The sequence below is a fragment of the Miniopterus schreibersii genome (genome assembly GCF_964146895.1).
Source record: "Miniopterus schreibersii genome assembly, chromosome: 12".
Lineage (NCBI taxonomy): Eukaryota > Metazoa > Chordata > Mammalia > Chiroptera > Miniopteridae > Miniopterus > Miniopterus schreibersii.
Genome location: NC_138112.1, coordinates 40,453,170 through 40,478,109, shown reverse-complemented (window position 1 = coordinate 40,478,109; position 24,940 = coordinate 40,453,170). Strand labels below are relative to the sequence as shown.

General features: G+C 52.7%; 1 protein-coding gene across 11 annotated transcripts in view; it reads left to right on the top strand.

The window, feature by feature from the left end:
* The window catches only part of DENND2B (DENN domain containing 2B), a 136,068-nt gene that overhangs the window by 108,723 nt on the left and 2,405 nt on the right, over positions 1-24,940 (top strand). For all 11 annotated transcript variants that reach the window (XM_081154157.1, XM_081154155.1, XM_081154153.1 and 8 more), the window contains 13 exons: positions 4,832-4,980; positions 6,535-6,750; positions 7,693-7,789; positions 8,288-8,332; positions 9,312-9,496; positions 10,679-10,788; positions 11,006-11,075; positions 13,833-13,910; positions 14,513-14,653; positions 18,459-18,607; positions 22,674-22,851; positions 23,149-23,190; positions 24,105-24,216. In XM_081154157.1, coding sequence (XP_081010283.1) covers positions 4,832-4,980; positions 6,535-6,750; positions 7,693-7,789; positions 8,288-8,332; positions 9,312-9,496; positions 10,679-10,788; positions 11,006-11,075; positions 13,833-13,910; positions 14,513-14,653; positions 18,459-18,607; positions 22,674-22,851; positions 23,149-23,190; positions 24,105-24,216 — 1,572 coding nt within the window. The remainder of the gene's footprint in view (positions 1-4,831; positions 4,981-6,534; positions 6,751-7,692; positions 7,790-8,287; positions 8,333-9,311; positions 9,497-10,678; positions 10,789-11,005; positions 11,076-13,832; positions 13,911-14,512; positions 14,654-18,458; positions 18,608-22,673; positions 22,852-23,148; positions 23,191-24,104; positions 24,217-24,940) is intronic.

Below are 24,940 nucleotides of genomic sequence, written 5' to 3'. Positions count from 1 at the left end.
TGGATTACCCAACTCTCTGCTGTCTCACCTGCTGAGGGACAGATGAAGCTCTGTTTGGGGTGTGTGATAATGGGCCTGGGAAGGGAGAGCACCCAGACTGAATCTCCATCTTGGGGACCAGCCAGTTAGCCTGGAGTTCCTGGTCTGTCAGAGATCAAGGGCCATTTGGCCCAGTGACTATCATGTCTTCTCTGTGAGCAGTGGACTTGAACAAGGGGCCTTGGGAGTTTGCTGGCCTCCGACCCACACCAGGCGGGATGCCTGGGGAACTGGGGTGGGATTGTCCAAAGTAGGCTGAGGTTTATCCTGCTGGCTTGCAATAAAGGGGTGCAAAAGCAGGGTGACTTCCTTCCTCGCTGCTTCCTGGGGCTGTTCATTCTCACCTGTCCATTTGACATCTACCCCAGAAGATGCTGCTCTTCTGCAGAGCCTTGTAATCCTTTGCATTCTGGGCCTGCCACTTAAAAATGCACCCAAGGAAGCAGCTTGTTAGGGAGTTATGTGGAGTGGCCTCGGCGCCTGACCAGGGAGCCCGGGCTACATTCCTGCAGAGATTCCCACTCCTGTCATCTCGTTGGGGCTGAGGGAGAGTTTCCAGGAACTTGAGTGGGGTGGGAGCTGGGGACAGGCAGGTCAGCTTGACTGCAAAGCTCTTTGAGCTTCCGCTCTCCCTCTGCCCTCCTCTCTCCTTTGTCCCCAGGCTGGGAGGCAGGAAGGACCAGAGGGCACCTGACAGTGTAGAGGCTGCAGCCCAAGGCACAGCCCTGGGAACAGTGTGCCAGGCAGCCGGGAAATGGTGCCCAGGCTTGGATGGTGGGTAACAACTGACCGCTTAGGCTCCCCATCTGATGTACTGTGCATTGTGGGGGGAGCTGGGCCCTTATCCTGGCCCTCTCTCCACTGTGTGTGTGTGTGTGTGTGTGTGGAGAAGTGAAGAAGCAGAAGAAACAGCTGGTTGCAACCCAGACAGGGATGGAGGGGGGGAAGCAGCAGACCTAAGGCCCTAGTCATAGGTGTGGTCCAGGAAGCTTAGGACTCTGGAGAAATTCTCAGTGCCTGTGTGCGGGTGCAAACACACACACACACACACACACACACACACACACACACACACACACACACAGCCCTTCCCTAACTGGTTCTTCCAGTTGGGTTGCATTGGGAGGGGGCTGTTGGCACATGTGGTTAATGACCTTTACGTTAGGAGCTATGGGGAGGAATGGGGGCAGGGCCGGGTGGGGCTGGGTTCTTCCTTCCAGAGGATCCTTGTGATAAGTTTGGGTTCTTCTGACAAATCACTTTATAAGAGTGCAAAGCAGAAATTCCTGGTGATGCCCTTGTCCCTTATCTCATCAGCAAAGCTGGGAAGGGTTGAGACCTCTGGCTTCCCCAGCTGGGCTTGATGAGATGAGATGGGATTGCTCGGAGCCAGGCCTCCAGGGAAGAGGGCCTGCCTCTTCTCCCTCCCCCAGGGCAGTGTGGGGCCGCCCCAGGGAAGCTGAGTGGGCAGGAAGGCAGGTGAAAGTCTTGCAGCCTGCCCGGCTTTCTGTCTCCCATCCATGTCCCTCCTAAATCTTTACGTGTTTCTCCACTCAGCTCCAGCTTCTCCAGCCTGGTTGTGGCTCTCCTCCCCCACGGGAAGTTCTGAAGCTTATTCTCCAGCCTCCTCCTCTCCCAGCTCTGAGCTATTGCTTTGGTGTTAACTTGCTCTCAGCAGGCTCACTTTAGTGGCTCTGGGATTCAGGGCCTGCTTGGTCTCTGCGCACCCCCACCCCTGGGCACCCTTACTACCAGGAGAGACGCCTGGGAGTGTCTATGTGCGACAGTTCCAGAAGGTCAGTCAGGGACAGTCTAGGAAATTGAGAGTAGCAGGTGAACTAGGGCTGTGAAGGGCCCAAGCTAAGGCTGGAGAGGGAGGGCTTGGGCTGGGGCCAGCAATCATTTTCTGGAGAAATGATTAGTGGCCTGGTTATATCAGACAGGATGTTAAGCATTGCTGGAGACGAAAGAGGATGATACTAGGGCTAGGCAGGCAGGAGGAGCAGGCATTTGAGGCTTTCCTAAAATTTAGTTTCCAGAGGCAAGACTAGTGTTGAGAACCTGGTGTTCCCACCTGTTTTCTCCCAGGTTGTCACTGATATGCATCAATATCGTACGTATATCTATTGCTTCTCTGGGCCTCTGCTTCCTACATCTGTTTTTTTTGAAGTTTGGATTTTGTATCAGTGTTCAAAGCTCTGATTCTGGGGAAAGAAAGAAGGGAGAGAAGGAGGGAGGGAGGGAGGAAAAGACACCTTAGCTTGGGACACATGTCCTGGTACTTAGAAACTATTAGGAAGCTCAGAAACATCTGTCCACAGCAGTGGCTCTTTTTTTGAAAAATTGTTCTTCAGTTACAGTGGACATACAATATTATATTAGTTTCAGGTGTAGGACATAATGATTAGACATATATATACCTTATGAAGTGATCCCCTGATAAGCCTAGTTCCCATCTGACACCACACATAGTTATTACGGTATTATTGATTGTATTCCCTATTAAAGCAGTGGTCCTTAATTGGGGGGAGCAATTTCTCCTTCCTTCCTTCCTCCCTCTCTCCCTCCCTGCCTTCCATTATCCATTCATAAACCTATCTATCCATCTGCTCAGGAGACATTTTTGGTGGTTACAACTGAGGGGATGCTGCTGTCCTCTAGTGGATTGAGGCCAGGGTTGCTGCTAAACCATCCTACAAATGTACAGGACAGTCCACCACCACAAGAATGGTCCAGCCCAAAATGTCAGTAGGTAGTTTGGAGAAACTCTGATCTAAAGGAGTTGAGACAAGGTCACTCTGTAGGTTGTGGGATGAATGATGAGGACTCTGGCTGATCATCTGGCCCAGGGCAGTGTGGATTTGATGAGCTTGGAGTAAGTATTCTTCCTGTCCCATCTGAGATGCTCTGGTCCCATTTCACTGTATCGGAAGACTATTCTGGCATTCTCTGACCCTTGGTCCCCGTACCTCACTGCTACAGGAAATGTGTTGGAGAGGGGCCAAGAGGTAGAGCCTGTCCTGACTCCTCCTCAGTGCCCCCAGTGGGGTAGCTGCAGACAACATGCAGGGGATGCCAGGTTTAATATTTGGCTCCTTGAGGCAGGGTTGCCGGGCCAACTCTGCTTAGTCAGGGCTCTGGAATGGAGACAAGTCATTTTCATACCATGACTGTGTTACAGGAAAGCGGCTGCTCAGTTGCTGGGGACTCGGCTGGTGTTGGGAATCACTTAATCCAGTCCCCAGCCCTTTCTTGACCCATCTTTGACTTGCATTACAGATATTTGTACTGCTCCCAGGACAGTCTTGTTAGCTCTGACCGAAATCTTCCATTCCCACCTCCCCTCAGCCCCTCCCCCCACACCTCTGTAAAGGCATTTCCTGCATTCATTGTGTATGTGTTTGTTTGTTTTTCATAGTAATAAGTAGCTACCACTATTAGGGGGGGATCTTGGCTTTGGAAATTGAGGAATCTGTAAGCATATGGGGATTGGTTTTCCCCGTGTCCTAGCCTCCAAAAGCTTACATTCCCATTGGCCTTTTTTTCTAGCCCTATAGCTCTTTCTTCTGCCTGCTCCCTGAGAAGTAGCCTCTGAACTCCCCTGGGGCATGAGGCATGTCCAGGCATCCATGGGCTCGTTGGTCATCCAGGCTCAGTGCTGCTGCTGAACAGAGGAGCTGGAGTGAGCCCTGCTCTCACCACTTGTGCTGCCTCCAGCAACACCTCATTCCTGTTATTGGTACCTAGGTCCCGAGTCCCACATAGTGGTGTTGATATGGAGGGGAGGCTATGGAAAGAAGGGAAAGGGGAGCAGAGTCCCCACTCACAGTCCCCGTGGGCCATGATTCTGGCAGGACTGAGGCAGGACTGACGTGGATCATAATATTACTGCATTTTAGAAAAGCCCAGGCATGTGTTGGAGGGAAGGGAGGGGGAAGGGGTTGCTTTGGACTGAGTTCCCCTGGTCCTGCTACTATAGTGCCTGCTGCCAGAGATTTGAGAACAGCCCCCACCCCCACCCCTTGGCCCAGGCTCCTTTTAAGCCTTTCACACCTTCCCTGTGTCACAGCAGGAGAGTTTATTCCCAAAGGGGAGTGAGGACCATTCTCCTTTCTGCTGAGCTCAGCAGTAGAGGAAACAGAGTGACCCAGTATGAGAGTGGTTCATTGAACAAATAATGACTGCACACTCACTGCTTGCTGACCTCTGTGCTGGCTCTGGGGTTCCCTCAGTAGACCAGACAGAACTGTCCTAAAGGAGTTGCTGAGCAGTGGAGTAGGTGAGAGGCCTGGGAAAGCCCTGTGCCCTGAAATTCTCTAGAGTTCCTCGAAGCCCATCCCCCCAAAATGGGTCCTCGGGGAGCAGTCAGTAAAGGGACAGCCTTGTGACCTCTGAAAACGTTTGCTACCTTGAACTGAGCATCTCTGGGGCTTTCGCGGCTGAGGGACGGGAGCCAAGGGAAGACGCTTGGTGTTGGCTTTGTCGGCTGGCCGGGCACAGGCAGGGGTGGCTGAGCTAGTCTTGTGCAATCCCTGAATTTATAAAGCAGAGGCCAGACACGGCTGAGCTGAACTGGGGGTGGGGGCTTTGGCTTCTGGACTGGGAGCCAGGATCTGTTTGTAGCCTCCCTCTGCAGACGGGTGCTGCGTGACTCATGAGCCGGAGGGCCAGGCAGAAGCCATTCTCTTTGGTTCACAGGAATTCTGCTTGTTTATTTTGCGTGTATGAGTGAGGGAGCCTGTGTGCTTCCTTCTTCCTTTCTCCCCCTACTCTGACTTTTCCTTCTCTGCAGGAGATCTGCCCAAGGAGAATCCATATGAGGATGTGGACTTAAAGAGCCGAAGAGCAGGCCGAAAATCCCAGCAACTGTCAGAGAATTCCTTGGACTCTTTGCACAGGATGTGGAGTCCTCAGGATAGGAAGTACAACCCACCCACTCAGGTAACGGCGCTGGACTTACGCCTACAGGTCAGCACGTGGGCCACTGTGGGGCCCATCCCACCAAGACGTGGGCCAGCTTCCACTCAGGCTTTTCCCCTCTGTAGTGCTTGGCAAAGGAGATGACCTCCGTCAGGGAAAAGCTCTGCACTCGGACTTGTGGCGTGGTGACGGCCTTGGGGACAATAGAAACGTGCTCTTAGGGGCATCCTGTCCAGCTGTCTTCCTTTCCCTACTAGAGCTCTGAGCTGCCGAACTAAGGCAGGAGTCCCTGCAGGCTGCTCTCTTAGCATTGCCCCCGCCCCCTTCTGTGGGAAGCAGGAAGGCAGGGCTCTGGTTGGAGCCTTGGCATTCTGCAGCGCTGGCAGCAGTGAGCTCAGGACTGGCACTTGGTGTCCAAGCATAGGCCCAAGAACCAGATCTGAGCACCAGCCAGGTGTCCACCAGACCTGGCGCCACTCCTGTTGGCAGGAAGAAGAATGAATCTCTGAGGAACAGACTGATAGAAGGCAGAAGGAGAAGAAAGGTGAAGAGTCGAAGGAGGCCCTTAGACTTCAGCTCCTTCTCGCCTTGTCCAGGGTGGTGTACAGGAGGCAGGAGAGCAGAGATACTTTCTTGGACCTACCCAGGCAACTCTAATTTTCTATGCAAATGGAGGGACCTAGATAATTTTAACATTGGCTAGAGAATATAAAAATTATTTCTTCTGACTTTGGAATAATGTGATCGTTTTTATGAAAGATTTACCTTCCTAATGTGCTCTGTTCAAACAGGCTTCCATTGAATGAATAGGCATTGCCAGACGGATTGGGTGGGAAGAGGAAATTGAGGGCCAGGGAGGAAGGGGGACTTGGTGAAGAGTGATGAGAGTGCAGACAGCAGGTGGGAGGCGTGCTGAGTTTGCAGGCCTCTGTAGAGGTGAGCAGGATCCCCTGAGAGGAAGGTGCCCTGTACTGTAGGGTGAAAGTCTAGATGGCGGGAGGCAGAGAGTAGACCAGCGCAGGACCGTGTGGGTGAGGGAGCCAACTGGCTGTGAGGCCTGCCTTGCCGGGCCTTGGTGGTCAGAGCCTAGAGCACTGTGTTGCCCCTGGAATACGTGAGCAGGGCCAGGCTGGCTTGTAGATTATGGCCTCTGCTAGAGAAGCCTTTTAGGACTAGATCAGGGGCTGTGGGGGGGAAGATGGGCTGCAGGTGCCAGGCTCAGTAATGAGCAAAGTCAGTCTAAGCTTTGTCCCAAAGCTCAGGAAGAGCCCCCAGAGTTCCTGGTTGGCTTTCTTTTTCCACTCAGATGGCAGTCCAGTTTTCTTAGCCTCCGCTTTCTTTATTCTGGCAGAACTACTTAAGCTTCCTTTGTGGAAGCAAGTATCTAATCTAACCCTGACCTGCTGATTAGCAGCTAAGGTCTTGAAAGAGGAAACCCCGGCGGATGGAAATTCCAGGGTGGGATTCTGGGAATCAGTGATGCCAGCCTGTGGCTGCTAAATCCAGGCCCCCAGCAGATGGGTGCTGGCCAAGGCTTCTGTGGTGAGTCCCCCCACGTTCTCGCCCCCATGCCAGCTCTCCCTGAAACCTGGCAGCCAGACCCTGCGCAGTGGGAACTGGTCGGAAAGGAAGAGCCATCGGCTGCCACGATTACCCAAGAGGCACAGCCATGACGACATGCTGCTGCTGGCGCAGCTGGGCCTGCCGTCTTCACCCTCTAGCCTTAATGAGGATAGCCTCAGCACCACGAGTGAGCTGCTGTCCAGCCGCCGAGCCCGCCGCATCCCCAAGGTAGCCTCCCCTGTGGGGCTGGGTGGGCAGGAGGACGGGCAGGTGGCTCCCTCCCTCCCTCCCTCCCTCCCTCCCTCCCTCCCTCCCCCCCCCCCCCCCCCCCTAATCTGGGGCTGCTTCCTCAGTTCTCCTTGGGTATATTCTGGGTCCATAGGCTCTGGCCTTTCTTTTTCATCTGGTTAATTCCCTTTTCTTACCAATAAAGATGGATTAAGTGATTAATGGTGGGCAGATGTTAGGGGAAGGACAGGCCAACCTCTGCCCCCAAGGAGCACCCCATGCATCTGGATGGGTGGAAACCAGTCCTTAGGAGGCTCCCTGTTAGTGCACATGGTGTGTGCATTTTGAGATCCCTGTGCACAGATAAACATTTCCAGGCTTTGAAGGATCTCAGACTCAAACATGGGTCTCCCTTTCTGTAACTCTCAGAACTGACAGTTTTCATCAATCATTTGCACACATAGGTAGCCAGGCCCAAACTGTCAGCCCAGAGCAGCAGGATTTAGGGAAATGGTATTTTTAGCCTGCAAACAATGCTTGGGTATATTGGGAATTCAGCTCCTTCCTGTCAGGGCTCCAGGTTATGGTCCAGAGGGGAAAGGCTGGAATCCCTGTTCCTGTTATTTCATCTGAGGAGCTCTTTGTCTCAGTTGGTTCAGTGACTCTTGGGACCCAGGAGTCCCCATCCTGTCCAGTTTGATCCCAGTTCCTTCCTCTGGGGAGCTAAGTTTAATGTCCTTGTCTTGGGGCAGGAGTCCACTTAGGGGCTGGGTAGATGGAGAGCTACCTGACAGTCTGTACTTGTGTCAGTGCAGCAGGGACACCAGTACTGGGCTTGGGGCGGGCCCCAGTAAGGGAACAGGTGGGCTACTAATCAGCCTTCTTGGAAGTAGGGGCAGCTGGTATTAGGGGTATGTCACCCTCTCTGCTTTTCTCACCCAGCTTGTCCAAAGAATAAACTCCATCTACAATGCCAAGAGAGGAAAGAAGAGATTAAAAAAGCTGTCCATGTCCAGCATTGAGACAGCGTCACTGAGAGGTAGGCCTTGATGTCTGGACTGGTTCAGGTGTCTGGAGCCCTTGGGCATTAGAAACAGGGAGAGGCGTGGACTAGCCTTAGTTTACTCTTCTGTGGGCCAATCATGGGTATCCTCCTGCCTTCTAGGAGAGTAGAGCCCTGCCAAGAAGTGGTCAGATAAGAGGGGAGTGCCAACGAGGGAAGAATGTCCTGGATGGGATGGTTCAGGCTTTGGGCTGGGGAATCTGCTTCAGATAAAAGGACAGCCCAGACTTACTCAGGTCCTTAGTTTCCCCCAGATTAAGACTGGACGGATAAGGGTTTGTATATGGATAAACACCTGCAGTTTGAGTTTTGAGGGACCCTGGCTTAGGCCACTCTGCACGTGTCCATGGGCCCCCAGGAGCCCAGACTAGATACAGATTTATCCCTCATGAGAAGAGCTGGGAGGGGGCACAGGAAACATTTGCTATGGAGCAGGGGCTCAGCAAGCATGCACTCTTGCTGTTTCTTTTCCAGATGAGAATAGTGAGAGCGAGAGTGACTCCGACGACAGGTTCAAAGGTGAGGCGTGGCTTTCCAAGAGCACGGAACCCTTTCCCAGCCCTGGCTCTGGGGAATAAGCATTCCCCCTCCACACCTATAGATCCCATGTCCTAAATTGGCCTGGTTGGGAGAGGCAGCAGGCAGGCAGGATGCCGGGCCAGCAGAGCAAGGAGCTATGGGGGAGTCCTTTTCTATAGCCAGCTGAGCTCAGCTTTGCCAGATTGACTTTAGACATTTCCTTTGCCCAAATTTCAGGCTGGTGTCCTTGCCCACACTTTCCCAAGCCATTGTTTGTGGGAAGTAGGCACTAGGTTTTCCTGGTAAATGTGAATCCAGACGGTCATAGGTGGGTTCAGAAGATTATAAGCACCTCTTCTGGTTCTAAGGAATGTGCCATAGTCTGAGGAAGCTGGTCCTTTGTAGGCCCCGAGACCACATCTCTCCCCTTTCCTAGAGTGGAGGACTGCTACCTCCCTGGGAAGGCTCTGGGACCTTTACATTCCAGGGACCTGGACAAATCTCTGTTCTTTCTCTATTGGGAGACCCTTCCTAGGCCTTCCTGGATGATGGGAGTAGGTGGGAGCTAGTCTTCTCCCTCCCACCTCTGCTGGCTCCAGGCAAGTTGGCAAGTGAGCTTTGGGCATGGGGACAGGGACAGAGGGTTCAATCCTAGGACTGATAGAGGCCCAAGGATGAAGCCTTTGTCGATGTTCACGTCTTCTAGTCCTCTTGGCACAGGGACAGGGGTGGCTGGGTGCCAGTGTTACATGCCTGGGTCTGCCTGGCTCAGCCTCCAGAGGCTCCAGGAGGCCCAGACCAGTAGCTCCTTGTGTGAGGGCGACACCTTGCTCCTGCTGCTTCTCCTCCAGACCTTGCTGGGCGAGGGCATCTGACTAGGCTCAGGCACTTAGAAGTGATCCATAGAGACTGAGCCCTGGGTCTGGTGTGGAGGGGGACTGATGTGAGGTCTGTCCCCTGACATGTAACCTGTCCCCAGCCCACACACAGCGCCTGGTCCACATCCAGTCGATGCTGAAGCGTGCGCCCAGCTACCGGACGCTGGAGCTGGAGCTGCTTGAGTGGCAGGAGCGGGAGCTTTTTGAGTACTTCGTGGTAGTGTCCCTCAAGAAGAAGCCATCCCGAAACACCTACCTCCCTGAGGTCTCCTACCAGTTTCCCAAGGTAAGGCCACCCCATCACCTGTGCCCCTTCCCTCCCACCTTCTGTCTGCCTGGCCCATCTGGGGAGGAGGGAAGACCATGTTCCTGCCATAGACTCACCAGCTGTCCTCAGTATGACTCCTCATCACCAGGAGGGAACACAGGGATTCAGGGATGTTGTGGGTGTTTATGCAGAGGGTGAGGGCAGAGAGAACACCTCTCAATGTGCTTAGAATAAAATCACATTGTTTAGAAGGACCACAAGGGTCCTGAGGAAGGGCCTCCTGCTACTTTCTCTATAATTGGCATATTGTATAATTCACCTACTTTACAGTGTACAATTCAGTGACTTTTAGTATATTCACAGAGTTGTATAATCAGTTTTAGAACATTTTCTTCACCCCGGAAGGAAACTATATACCCATTAGCAGTCACGCCCCCCTCCCCCCATGTACCTGTCTCTTCCCACGCCTTCCCTTCTCATTGCCAGCCGCCCTGGCCTCCGTTCCCTTCTTTAACACGCAGGCCTTCCTCCCTGCCGCAGCATCTGCCTGGAGTGCTCTCTCCGGCTCTTCACATGGCTGCAAGCTCTTATTCTTCATTTGCTGCTCACACGGCACCTCCTCCAGGAGGTCTTTCCAGATACCCTAAAGTAGCCCCTCCCAAGGCGGATGGGGGCAATGGGGAGTGACTGCTAATGAGCGTACAGTTTTTTGTAGTGTGAAGAAAATGTTCTAAAACCGATTGTACAACTCTGTGAATATGCTAAAAGTCATTGAATTGTACACTGTAAAGTAGGTGAATTATTTAGTATGTGAATTAGAGAGAATGTAGTTCCCCCTGTCATATCACCCCATTTGTTTCCTTTGTGACACCCTCTGGGATTTTGTTGTTGACCATCTCATTCTCCTGACCAGTGTGCAGGGACAGGGACCTTGTCCACTTGGTTTCCATCCGTAGCCCCAGTGCATGGCATAGTGCCATGTGCCACATGGAAAGTGCTCATTTGGCATATATGGGATGAATAAATGAGAACTCAACCCACAGACCCCTCTGTGAGAATTGGGAGTGGTTTGCTGAGAAGCATGCCAGCTGTAGGATGCCATCGGGGCTCTCAGGAGAGGAGATGCTTCTCAGCCACCCCACCGCCCCAGGTTCTATGCCTTCCCTTGTCCATCCCTCCCCATACTCCTCTTCCCTGCAGCTGGACCGACCCACCAAGCAGATGCGCGAGGCGGAGGAGAGGCTCAAGGCCATTCCCCAGTTTTGCTTCCCCGATGCCAAGGACTGGCTCCCCGTGTCAGAGTACACCAGGTGAGGCCTGTCCGGACCTGGCTGGAGGGAGGACCAGGGCAGAGCCTCTTTACCCCCAGGGCAGTGGGCAATTGAATGGGGCCCACCCTAGTCCCAACCTCCTCTCCTACAGCAACCTGGCCCTTCACCCTCTCCCTGGGAGGGCAGTCCCTCTTCTTGGGGGCTGTCTCCTGGGTCCTCTGATGCTTCCCTGATGCCAGACCTCTCCCTGTTCCAGTGAGACTTTTTCTTTCATGCTGACTGGAGAGGATGGCAGCAGACGCTTTGGCTACTGCAGGCGCTTACTGGTGAGTAGGGCCATTCAGTCCTCAGGGACTGGGCCATAGTGTCTGTATGTTTGCGTGCCCTCCTGCAACTTTAGCTTGTGTGAAATCCTATGTTGTGCTCTTTTGTATGCTTCCCGAGGTCACCTCAGCACACGTACACACACACACACACACACACACACATTCTCATAGATGAGGCACTCCTGGGATGGCAGGATTCAGAGTGGCCTGACAGGGCCCTGGGGTCTAAGATTATGTGTAACAGGGAGAGAATGGATCGCCTTCTACTGGGCTGTCCTGTTTTTAGCTTCCCTATGCTTTTTCTTTTCATTCATTTGCCTTGGGCTTCTGCGCCCTGATTGCTAATTCCGGATAGCAGGATCTTGTCACCTCAGCAGTATGTGTATGCAATAGATTGTGGTGGAGGGAAAACCTCCTTCACCTTTATTCCTTGCCAGCCTCATGTGGGGAGGCATCCTGTCCATGATTGATAGGGCTGGAGGCTGAGCAGGAATAGAGCAGTGCCTTCTCTGGGGTTCTGGGAGAGATGCCTTTTCTGTGGGATTCTGGGAGAGATGCCTTGAACTTAGGGAAAGGGAGGGTTTTGAAAATACAAGCCATGTTGTGGAGAGGGAAGTCCTTCCCTTCCTCCCTTCTCATTAGTCCTGGGAAATAGATCGAGGTAACGGTAAGAGAGTCCTGCTGCACTGTCCCCTGGAACTCACCGGGAACATTGTTGGCTTGGGCTGTTGACTATATTTTGGGGTTCCTCATGCCTTATTGGGAGCAGGCCTCACTCACTAGATGCCAAGGGGATCCTCGGCAAGGGTAATGTATAGCGGGGACCCCAAATGAAGGATTTGGAGCCATTCATTCAGAAATACGTATCGTACACCTACTGAGGGTCAGGCAACATGCTAAAGGCACATACAGATGAGTTAGACATGGATCCTACCCTCAAGGAACTTTAGCTAGTAGAGCAGAGTGGGTAGGCCTTTCAATGTAGAAGGGAAGGCAAAGGGAATAAACTATTATATAGGACCTATTATGTTCCAGGCTAGATGCCTTAAATATGTCATTTTCTTTAATCCACATAGTAACCCAGAAGGTAGTATTATATCCATTTTATAGATTAAGAACCTGAGACTCAGAGTGCAATGATTTTCCAAGGTCACACAGCCAGTGAGGGCCAGAGCCAGATTTACTCCCAAGTCCTTTGATGCCAAGTCTGGTGCTTTTGGATTGCCCCAAAGGGTAGTCTGGAAAGAAGTGTTATATGGAGATAGAATGCCCAGTGCATGGGGCTAAGGGAGTGTGGAGCAGTGCAGATGCAGGTGGGGAACCAGGTGGAGGCCAGCACGCCCCAGGTTCCCCTGGGCCTAGAGGGGAGCCTTCTGAAGGCCCCCTTTGCAGGAGCAGAGCCAGATCAGAGCTGCTCCTTTGCAGTGGGCCTGCTGCCCCCAGGGAAGAGCATGTTTGTCCTCGCCTGCTCAGAGAGGGCCTGGGCTGGGTCCCTGCCAAGGGGGCTGGCACTAGCTCGGCATTCCTGCAGATTGGACACAATGATTCTAACCCAAATCCCACATACTTGATTTAATCACTTGGGGCTTTAGGGGAGGCGGGGGAGAGGGAAAGATTGAGGAGTGAGTTTCAGGCCTAATATGGACAAAAACAGATTCTGCCTTCTCTTTAGATCTGTGACGTGTGGCCAGCAGGTTTGGAGACTGAAATAGCCCCATCTGCATTTGCTTAGCAGCCTGCGTGAGGGGCCAGCACCTGCTGCTCTCCTCCCTCCCCACCAGGCCTTGCCAGGCACTCCCGGCCTCTGAGCCAGAGGAGGCCGCAGAGCTCTGCCAGCCCCTGGCTGGAGCAGTAGGCTCCTGTGGACTCACTCAGCCTGCATTTGGGGGCTCCCGACGTGGGGCGCTCTCAGTGCACACTCCTCCAGCTGCCCACCTTTTAAGTTCCTTTCTTCTTTGCTCTCTGCTCTGTAGCATACCCCTGTCTTGGGCCTTCACGTCCCTTTCCTTCCTGTCAGAAAGCAGCATGCTTTAGAGGGAAAACAGCAAATTGGGGCCAAAACATGCTCCTGGTTCCATGACTTTTAGATACATGATCTTGGACAATGGCTTAATATTTTTAACTCAGTTTACTCATCTATAAAAGGGGGATAATAGTGCTTATCTCACAAGTTTACTTCAGTAATGTACCAAGCCCAGGACTCAGACATGGTAAACATTTAATAAATAGTAGTTTGCCTCCCTTATCTATTTTCAATTAGTCTTCGTAGACTGGGGATGGACCAAGGAAGGGAGAAAAGAGCAGCTGAGAAAAGGAATGTTTTGCAGAATGTGCCGTTTGGGGAGTGGTGGTGTGCAGAGACTGCGTGGCTTGCTGCTAAGAATGTGCACCAATTCCCCTCGTTACCATTGCATTCTTGGGGCTCCCAGCCTTAGGGATGTAAATCCGCAAATCATACTGTATGTAGCCTCTGCCAGACTGTTTTGCCCTTTGCCAGCCCCCTTCAGTGTCCTCCTGGGGGACAGGGTGGAGCCTGTGTAGAGCTTGCTGGAGGCTGGCACCTGGCTGGAGGGCCCAGGGAGGCCGAAGCTTGCGCCCGTCTCCCTGGGGCCTGGTTGAGTAGAGGCTTAGAAGAGGCTTGGAGCCTTGCTTCTTCCACTAGGAGAGTAGTCCTGAGCCCTCGGTTCCCAAGGAAAAGGAGCCAGACGTAGTAATCGTGCGTTCTCTGTGTCTGCCTCTCTCCTTGTCCCGGCCCAGCCAAGTGGGAAGGGGCCTCGGTTGCCGGAGGTGTACTGTGTCATCAGCCGCCTTGGCTGCTTCGGCTTGTTTTCCAAGGTAAGAGGGCCCTGGCTTCCTTCCTCCCCCTCCCCCAGCTGACAGCTCCCGCAGGAGTATCTGCAGGCAGCTCGGATGAGAAAAACACCTGTGAGCGAGCGAGCGGGGAGAGGAGAGAGTGCAGCCGGGAGAGCGAGGCAAGCGAGCCGGCTCCTTCCTTCTTCCCCAGCCGGCTCCTCATCTGGCCAGCTGGCGCCTCCCCAGCTCCTGCACCAGCAGTGTCCGCTCATGTCACAGCCCACCCTGGGCATGGGCAGAGAGAGATTTCTTGGAGACAGAGACCACCCTGGGGAAGCCAAGTACCCAGGGACCAGACTCTCAAGTGGTATTTCCTTTGCCCAGCTACTCAGTCTTGGTGTCCAGGGCAAGGACTATCAGGGAGGGGGCAGAGCAGTCACGGAGTGCCAAGGGAAATGGGGTCGGGAGGGTATGAAGCTCCTGGAAAGACAGTCTTCCCATCCCCCAATGAAGCTCCCGGGAAGACAGTCCTCCTGTCCCCCCACTTTTGGCCTAGGCTGGTCTGATGCCAGGCTGCCCTCTTGGAGGCTGGGAAGGTCAGGTCCTGACACCCTTCCTCTTTGGGCTGCTGGTGGCGGGCACAGGTCCTAGATGAGGTGGAACGCCGGCGTGGGATCTCCGCTGCGCTGGTCTATCCCTTCATGAGAAGTCTCATGGAGTCGCCCTTCCCTGCTCCCGGGAAGACCATCAAAGTGAAGACATTCCTGCCAGGCGCTGGCAATGAGGTAGGGATTTCTGCTGCCTCTTCTCTCAGACGAGGGACTGGGCCTAGCCAAGGGTGCAGTCTCTGGGGGGCACAGAGCGTGGCCTGTCCTTGCTCACCATGTTCGTACTCCTGCTTGGCAGGGATGGACAAAGGGAATGACAGAACCGCCTTTCTCTCTGCCCGACTCAGCAATGCCTAGGGACCTTCCCTGACCTGTTTGGACTAAACTGCACACCACCTGTCCTCCTTTTATTCATTCATCCAGTAGTTACTATGTGTTCTCTTGCGGTCAGGAGTCATGCCAGACCATAACATTAAAGAGTCATAAAGTTAAAGAGGGCACAGCTCTGTCCCTGTGGAGTTCATAGTCTAGTGGGAGAGACCGATACTGAGTAAATAGTTCTACATGTAAATAGCTAATTCCTACATGTGTTAAGTGCCAACTGAAAGTACAGGAGAGTGTGCCACAAGGGGTCTGCTTTAGGTCAGGGGGCCAGGGAAGGCCTCCTCTGAGGAGGAGACATTTTACCAGGGACCCAAGGTGAGTGGTCAGCTAAATGAAGTGGGAGGAGGGAGACTGAAAGGGAAGGGTATGGATGGGAGGATGTTATTCCAGGTAGAGGAAACGGCACACGCAAAGGCAAAAGTTGGGGAAGTGTGTGTGCTTGCCAAGGAACTAAAAAAAGGCCAAGATGGTTGATAGGGTGGTGAGCAGGTGTGGAGAGGCCAGATCATAGTCTGCATGCTAGGCCAGGGTAAGGATTTTTATTTTATCTAAAGCAGGGTTATAAGACCTGAGATATGTTTTTAATATCTCACTCTGGCTGTTATGAAAAACATGGGTTGAGGTGAAAAGAGGGATACTAGCTAGGCTCCTGTTGCTGTAGCGCAGGCAAGGGATGCTAGTCACTTGGATTGAGGTGCGCTAGAAAACATGAAGAGGAGTAGATGGATGGCATGCATTTTAGAATTAGAATCAAGAGCACTTTGTGTGTGATTGGAAATAAGGAATAAGATTAGGGCTCTTTTAAGGCAAACTCCCAGCTTTCTGGCTTGAGCAGCAGGGTATCTGATGGAGCTGATGGAGCTCTTCTTCTCATAACAGAAGAGCAGGTTATGAGAAGGAAGAGTTCGATTTTGTACAAGTTACATTTAAGACGCCTGTGAGACACCCAAGAGAAGATGTTTGGCAGCAGAGTGTAGACAGGGAAGAGAAGAGAGCCCAGGCCTCGGCCCTCCTCAGTCCTGAGCGACTCTGTCGTCGAGAGAGGAAGAGCAGCCCTGAAGATTGGGAGGAAGGAGGGCCACCTGGAGAGGGCGGGGCTGGAAGTCAAGGCAGGGGGGCGGGTGTCTCAAGGAGGGAGTGATCAGATACAGCCAGGAGGTCAGAATGGGGATGGCAAGATTCCTTTACTGGAATGGATTGCAGAGTTGGGGGTGAGGGGGACCAGAAGCCTGAGTTGTGTGAGTTGAGAGGTGAATGGATAGCGGTGAGAAAGTGGAAATAGCCTGTGTAGACATTTCTCCAAGAGGCTTGGCTGTGGAGAGAACTAGGGAAGGGGACAGTGGTTGAAAGGACATGTGGGGCCAGGGGAGAGTTTGTTGAAGATGGTTGTTTAGATGCTGGTGGGGATGGCCCCATAGAGGGAGAGGTTCAAGAAGTGGGAGGGAGAGGATAATCGGCTGTCACCCAGAAGGCACTAGCGGTGGCATGCAGGGAGGGGGTGGCTTTTATTAGGAGAGAAGGGCACATCTTTGTGTAATGCCAGGGAAGGGCCACGGCTTGTAGAGGTTGGACTCTCATCTGATGGCTTCTGTTTCCTCGAAATAGAAAAGAAGGTCTTCCTCTGAGAATGAGGGGTGGGTGCTGGGGAGGGGTAGGAGAGGGAAGAAGAATTAAGTTAGATGTTGCAGAGAATGGGAGAGGGACTGATTAGAGAAATATTTGGGTTTGCTGGGAGTGGCGAATACCACTTAAGGCCTTTCTCTTAGACTTTTTTCACCCACCCTTCTTTGGAGGGACTTTAGGCTTCAGGAGTGGTCTGGGGGTGGGACAGCTGACCCTGCCCGAGAGCCCAACTCTGCCTGAGAACCTGAGAGCCTGGGAGAGTTTCAGGATGTGGCCCTGCCCCCTCACCAGCCTCATTTCCCATCACTCTGACTTGAATTGCTTACTGTCCCTGAACCCTCTTCTTCCTGCCTAAAAGGCACTTCCCTCATCTCTCCAAGTTAAGCATCTAGTGCTGAGCTGCTACCCTGCCCTTGCCCTGCCCCAGATGAGGTTGGCACCCTTCTTCAGCACCCTTTCAGCACCCTCTCCAGATGTTAATCATGTTTTCTCTGTCCTGACACCAGTCCCATGGGCTGTGATTAAGCTCTTTCAGCCCCACTGGACTGTGATCTCCTTAGGGCAGGAATGAATGAAAAGAGGCCCCGGTCACAGGGAGTTGCCTAGTTGAATTCTCACACCCTGGAGGCGCCCAGCCCCGTGGGTGGTAGGAGTGCAGGGGCTGTGAGCTGCGGAGCAAAGCCTGTGGGACAGCAGGCTCTCAGGAGGCAGGGAGGGGGCGCTTCACTGGGACTCCTTCTGGCAGAGACAGGACGGGTGCAAAGGTCTCTGGCATACTTGTGATGTGGGATTCCTTCAGCCCACATTCACTGAGCATTTTGGGTGTACTCAGCACCGGCCCTTCTGGGAGTTCACTGGCTGGAGGAGAGAAAGAGCATTAACAGATCGTTGGGGTGACTTGTGCCCATGTTGCTGCTTCTCTGGGGCCCAGAGGGATGAATGCTGAGCTAGGAGTTAGAACTTCCCTTGCTTAGACCCCGAGGCACAAATGAGATGATGTGAGGTAAAAGCCCCTTGAGGAGAGCTCTGATACCACAGGGCTATGAGAGGGAGTTTGTTTCTCACCCTGGTTCTTAGGAGGCCTGCACATCCATGCTGTGCACATTTGCTGAGGGACCAAGGGTAAGACTAGGCCACCCCAGTAACAGTGCTTTGGTGTGGCCTGAGGTCAGCAGTTCCCCGGCTCAGACGGCTAGCGTCCATTGCTACCCTCCACCCTCATAACTACGCCCAGGGAAGTGGCTCTCTGCACATGGCGCTTTGGGAGTGGCCTTGAGACCCCTTTGGAGGAAAGATTGCTAGGTCTAACCCTGATAAAGAAACTCCAGCTTCCTGGCAAGGTTGAAGAATAGCCAGCCTTTCCTTGTGTTTCTCTTGTTGCTGGCACAGGGATTAGTAGGCTGATAGGCTAGGATGGAGGACAGATATTGCCTCTGGAAGAAAACTTTTCTAGCAGGAAAGGGGGGGACATGGCAATAAGGACATTGGCATTGCCTTCCCAGAGGTGGGTGAGAACAGTCCTGGGGTGCAGAGATGTTGCTCTTCCTATGGCCTGAGGAGCAGCCATCAGTCGTGGGGTTTGGTTAGCGTGGGTTCCAGTCAGATGGTTGCTTGTGGAGATGGGTAAAAAGGTGGGGTGGACCCCACAAATCAAGCCATGCTGTTTCCTCATTCCCCTTATAAGCTCCTCTCCTCCCTTTCCTGAGAGCCTGATGGATGCCCCTCAGCTCCTTCCTTCTGGAGCCTCCCCACATCCACAGAGATAGCCCTCTTGCCCATAGGTTGGATGTGTGATGGGGAACAGAGCTATGGTCTGAGGGGAGGAAGAGACTGGGTCGTACTGCATAGTGGGATGGATCAGAAATCCTGAAAAACAGAGGGTGGGAAGGGAAACCAGCACCAGGTCGCTTTGGAAGGACCTGGGAGTGGCCCCCACCTGGCCCCCTGACCCACCTTCCCCATCACTCTCCTGCAGGTGTTAGAGCTGCGGCGGCCCATGGATTCCCGGCTGGAGCACGTGGACTTTGAGTGCCTTTTTACCTGCCTCAGTGTGCGCCAGCTGATCCGAATCTTTGCCTCACTGCTGCTGGAGCGCCGGGTCATTTTTGTGGCCGATAAGCTCAGGTAGGGCCCAGTAGGGCAAGGCGAAGAAGAGGGGGAAGGCGCATCCCTAATTCATCCAGCATGTATTTACGAGCCCTAGTATGTGCCATCCGTGTGTGTGTGTGTGTGTGTGTGTGTGTGTGTGTGTGTGGAGATAAAGGTTAAATGGAGAGGGAGAGGTTAGCAAAGGGAAGAGAGGGGTGGTTGAGGGACCAGTACTTGGGAGCATGCAAGATGGCAGGATCAGGAGCCCAGTGGAGGACTTGGCCTGAGGAAGAGGAGGGACACTTCTTTTGCAGCAGTCGAGACTGTTCAGGTGCAGATGTGGAGTGGGCAAAAGTAGGTTTACAGTTATTTGTATGGAAAATACAATCATTAATAAATACTAATATAAAAATAAACTGTTTCGTGTACTCACAACTGTAAACTTACTTTTGCCCACTCCTGTATATTTATACGGAGAGAGGTAAGAAAGTGAGATTTCTGGCTGATGGCCTCATTTCCCTGTGGGATGCTGAGTTTGAGGAGAGTGATGAACCCTAGGAAGAGTCCCCGTGAGGAGGGGGCCAAGGCAGTAACTAGGGAGCTCTGGGCCATCCACCAAGGGGGCCAGTCGAGGGTGTCGCCGGAGAAGGCAATTGATTGCAGTGACCCAGGGCCAGGCACTTGGGGATTTGAGGAGAAGACCGAGGTGAGGCATTGAGGGTGCTGGAAGGAGAGTGGTACAGGAATGCTGGCCAGTCAGACTAGGACAGGGAAAAGATGTCCAGGAACTGGAGTGTCAGTGAGCAGGGAGGCTGGTTTGGGAGGAGTAAGGAAAGAGCTAGGTGGATCACAAGTCTTGGTCTGAAGCATTGGCATTGATGATTTTAGAGCAGTTCTGGATGCCAAGACCTGGCTGTGGCCATGGCAGGGGTGGCAGAAGTATCACTGGGCATGAGGCGTTCCAGAAGATGCCTAGCTCTCCTAGGCAGCCAACGTTTTTTATTTTTATTTATTTTTTTAATATACCTTTATTGATTTCAGAGAGAGGAAAGGAGAGGGAGAGAGAGATAGAAACATCAATGATGAGAGAGTCATTGATCGAGCCCGCAACCCGGGCAATTGCCCTGACCGGGAAACGAATCCCGATCTCCTAGATCCCAGATCGACGCTCAACCGCTGAGCCACGCCCGGCTGGGCAGCCAGCATTTTTTAAAAAACAGTGTCTTAGCCTGTTCATGCTGCTATAACAAAATACAGACCGGATAGCTTATAAACAACAGAAACTTAGTTCTCACAGTCCTGGAGGCTAGAAGTCCAAGATCAAGGTGCCAGCATGGTCACATTCTGGTGAGGGCCTGCCTCCTGGTTCATGACCAACGCCTTCTCACTAAGTCCTCATATGGTGGACGGGGCTAGAAATCTCTGTGGGGTCTCTGTTGTAAGGACACTAATCCCATTTTTGAGGGCTCTTATGACCTAAGTGCTTTCTAAAGCTCCTCCTCCTAATACCATATTTGGGGGTTAGGGTTTCAATATATGAATTTGGGGGCACAAACATTTAGACCATAGTAAAGAGTATATGTGGGGGTGGGACAGGCAGGGGGAGGATGAGATCTCAGCAGCACATTGTCTATTTTTTTGTCAAAGAGTTCATCACAGGAAGCAGTGGTTTCTCTAAGGTGGTAGAATTAGTTCATTCAGGTGTTTATTAAGCTACCTGCAATGTGCTGTGCCGCATGTCAGGTGCTGCTATGAGGGGCAGAGAAGAAAAACCCTCTGTTGGGTTTGTTCCCCAATAAGCCTAGGATCCCTGAGTTATTTCTGTCTGTATGTATGAGGAGGTGCTGAGGGGAGCAGGAGAAATGGACTCTGAAATGCCACGGGGGCAGGAACCCAGGCCCACCTCAGCCCAGGAGAAGGAAGGAGGGAAAACCAAAGCTCTGACTTTTCCAGAAAATTCCAGGTTTAGAAATGAAAACTTCCCCTCACTTCCTGTCATGGCCTCAGTGTTTCTCTGTCCCACAGTTCTATGTATTTTGTGGGCCCATCAGGCCCTCGAGAAGGGACCAAGCTGGCAGCTGGAAGGGTCAGGTAGGCACCTCCACAGAGCCCCTGCCTACCCTGCTGCCTCTCTGCTGTCCATGTTCATTGTGCACCAGCAAAACCCCCAGCTGCCCAGCTGAGAGGCTCTGGTCTGGCCAGACCTTGGTGCCCCTAACAGCCTAGACCCTGAGGTTTCTTTCCCTGAATGTTCCATTCCCTCACCAGGGGCAGAGTCTCCTCTTTGCCACCCACACCCTTAGCCCATCTCCTGTAGGGCTATGAGTACAGCTATTGTCTCTTGTGGCTGCAGCTGCCTCTGAGTACATTTAGGACCATTCCGGGAGGAAGATACCCCAGGGCCCTCTTCTTGGCCTGGCTTGGTAGTCAAGTTCTGCCCAACTTGGGTCTTAGGAAAGATGTCCTGCTCCAGGTCTGCTTCTGACCAGAGAGGGGCAGGGTTGGAGACCGGTGACAGCACACAGGCCTAGACTGCAGTCAGGGCTCAGTAAGTCCAGCAGCTCTGTTCTGTGGCTCACGTTTTAGGTTTTCCACAAGTCCTTTTCCCTCTGGCTTGGTTCTGATGTCCATGTATGTGGGTAGTGTGTGTGTGTATGTGTGTGTGTACATGCATGCACAGGCTCTGCAGTGATCAGACCTAAGGCATGTACAAAGCCTTTTGCCTCCAAAGCCCCATTGGAGGAGACCGTGGAGATCAGTGTGTCCCTAGGCCCTGAGACAGCCTTTTTCCAGATCTTTTTCAGATGGCTCTCCTTGGGGTGTGGAGAGCTGCTGTCCCCAGGGGAAGGGCTGTCAGGGCCAGGACACCCATGTCTCTGCCTCAAGGCCCAGCACCATTTTAGGTGTCCATAGAGTGGCAGGGCAGCCAAGCAAGGCACTGGCTGACAAAACACTCTTGAACATCCAGGGATCCTTCTAGAAGAAGAGGTTTCTTTCTGTCATGGATTAGAACCATGTCCTTTGACTGGTGGGGCATTAGTCGTAAAAGGGAGAGAGTCCCTACTGGAGCTGATCATGTAGAGACCAGGCTTTTATGGCTAATAGGTGGGACCAATAGATGTGGAGGGCAGGGTGGGAGAGTCAAGCTTGAAAGTGATCTTGACTGTTAGCCTCTGTCTCCTTATCTGTAATACGGTCCCAAGGGAAGGGCCTTGGACTCTGCTTTTGACAGAAGGACAGGTGTGTCTCCTGTGTTTGCTGTGCCCTTCACCAGCCCTCAACATACCTGGGGAGTGTGCACTCACTTTTGTACCTTGTAGCTAGCATCCTAGAGATTTTCCTCAGGCTTCCAGTGGTCACTACTCTGCTTGGACAGCCAGCCCTGTAGTGCACCTGGGTATAGAGGCCTGGAGCCCCCTCTAGGCCAAGAGAGGGATGGGCCTACTGAGACCTGTGGCTGTTTTTTGGAGCCTGAGAGGAAAGATGCTAAGAATGGTGCCAGTTCCCTCACCTTAGTCAGTGGTCCTCAGTCAGACCACTTTTTCCAATCTAGGAGAGGAAGGAATGGATAGAGGGCAGAGCAGTAGAAGGAACACTGGGCTGGGAGACAGGATGCCTGGTTGTGCTGCAGGTCTGCCACTTATGACTAAACTGACCCTGAGTATCGGTGGCACCCGCTGTAAAATGTGAAGTTGATGAGATGACCTCTGTAGGGCCTTCCGGTTCTTGCACGCTGTGAATTTGTGATCAGCTCTTACTCACTTTACCTTTGCGCTCTTTGGCCTGAGCTGATACTCCTGCACTAGTCAGGCCTGCCTGTGCATATGGGTGGCCCTTTGTGGGGAGGGAGTGTCTGTGAGTACTTTGTGTGTTGAAGCGTTGCTACATACCTCCCTGGCTGTTTCTAGGTAGAGTCACCAAAGAGAATGTGGGGGCTTCATTGGCCTGCAGGGTCAGACCCAGGCCTGAGCCCCATTAGCATTTATTTTTGTGGCACTGGGAGGTTTAACATAAAAGGACGTTCTGAGTCCCCATCAGGCTCTAACTCCCCTCCTTGTAGGTGCTGGGCCTGGGTTCAGACACTTTGTCTCTTTGTCTACAGTACCCTCTCCAGCTGCTCCCACGCAGTGGTGGCCTTGCTCTACCCCTTCTCCTGGCAGCACACCTTCATTCCTGTCCTCCCGGCCTCCATGATCGACATCGTCTGCTGCCCCACCCCCTTCCTGGTTGGCCTGCTCTCCAGCTCCCTTCCCAAACTGAAGGAACTGCCTGTGGAAGAGGTGGGCCACCTGGGGAGCCAGCTGGGGGAGGGTGGAAGAAGGAAGGGACAGAAGAAACAGAAACCCCCAGGAGGGAAGGGTAGAGGGGGAGTGGAAGGGAGAAAAGCACTGGGATCTTCTCATTTGTGACCCCTGGGCCTCTCTGCTCAGCTCTTATCCTTTCTCCCTGGGAGGGCTGTCCCTAGCTGGAGTTCTTCCTGTTATCTGAACCCTGGGAATCTGAGGGTCTGGGAGCCTGGGGAGGGCATCACAGGGATTTATACCCTGAATCCCTGTTTCTAATGACTCTTTTCTCAGGCACTGATGGTGAATCTGGGATCTGACCGATTCATCCGACAGGTAAGAGTGGGACAGAGCCACAGAACAGGGCCTGCCCTAGGGCAGGTACTTGTCTGATGCAGACTCCAGAGCAGCCAACACTGTCACACACACTGCTCAGCCTTCATTGCCTGCTTGTTGAGCTCTCTAGGTTCCATATTCACAGAATAGACAAGGGTGGAAGAAGATGATCTGAGAAGTTTTAACCTCAACAGAGTCTGCCTTGGCACTGTCAGCTTCTAGAAGGAAGTATGGGAGTGCAAAGAACAAGGCCTGAGAGTCTAAAGACTTGACCTCTGGGCTCTGCCACCTTTGAGCCACACGGTCTTGGACAGGCCTCTGAGCTTCTCTGAGCCAGAGTTCTCATCTCTAAACCAGGCATGGTGATAACATCTGCCTTGAAATGTTGCTGGGGGATTGCTTACACAGGATGCATAGAATGCCACGGAATGTGAAGGTTTGCAGTTATTGCTGTAAATTTCAAAAGCCTTTGTTCGTCATGGAAATCTCGCTGGCTCTCTACAAAGAGCCCAGCCCAGTGTTGTACCCTCTGGGAGTGTACAGTCTGTTAGACAGCACTGACAGAGCTATGACTCCGGGATACAGGCATCAAGGTGTGGACACTGAACCAGAATGTAGACAGGAATGGTTGCCTAACTCATGCCTGAGACGCAGACTGGGTCACAGTCTCTCACCCAAAGCCAACTGCGCTTCCCCTGCTAGAGCTGAAGATGGAATGCCACCCGCTCTACCACTTTTTATCCATGTGACCTTGGTCAAGTTTCTTAACTTCTCTGTGCCTCAACTTCTCATCTTAAAGTAGTATCATTGATAAATAGTATCAGGGTTATTGGGAGAATTGAAGGTGATTGTGTATTTAAGCCATTCAAACAGGGCCTTGCACTTAGTCACTGTGCATTTTCCTTCTTCTGCAGATGGATGATGAGGACACACTGCTCCCTAGGAAGCTGCAGGCGGCTCTGGAGCAGGCTCTAGAGAGAAAGAACGAACTGATCTCCCAGGACTCTGACAGCGACTCCGACGATGGTGAGTGGGGCTTGCTGCAGCGTCAGCTCTGGCCCCAGGCTCCTCTGCTCTGGGTGTGCACCTCATGGGGCTGGCACCGTTTCTGTACAGCAGACCCTCTGGCTGATGAGGGTCCAGTTTTAGGACCTTGATCTCACTCTAGCCTAGAATTCTCTAGCCCCACCACCAGCGTGGTTCAGGGAGTTATGACTTGACTAGGTCTGAGGGAGGAGAAGTATTGTGGTATTTTATCAGAGGGAGCTCAGGAACACAACAATATTGGGGCTGCTTCAGGGAGCCCAGGCTACAAAGCTGCCCTCTTCCCTCTAATTCTTCTCTACCTCAGGAGTCTTGGGAAAGAGAACCCCAAGATATGTGGCAGCTATAAAGACTCTTCTTGCTGACAGGAAACTAGTTATTCCTCCCTTTAGGGACTTGCCTTGAGCCACTGAAGGAGATGGAGGGAACTTCCCTCTTCCTGTGAAGCCAGGAAAAGCAGTGAGGGTGAGGGAGAGGGGAAGGGGGTCCTCTGGTCTCGGATTCCTACTTTTGTTCATCTAGCAAGTATTTACCAGCTTCCATGTTCAGAGCAGTTTCCAGCCTCCAGCTTATGGGCTAGTTATAAGGCCAGGACACAGGACATAGTTTCAAGAACAGATAAGTGTTCTGGCTGGGAACTGTATTGGGGAGAGGGAGACACCACCAGGTTGGGGTTGGCAGGCTCTTGACCTGAACCTCCAAGATT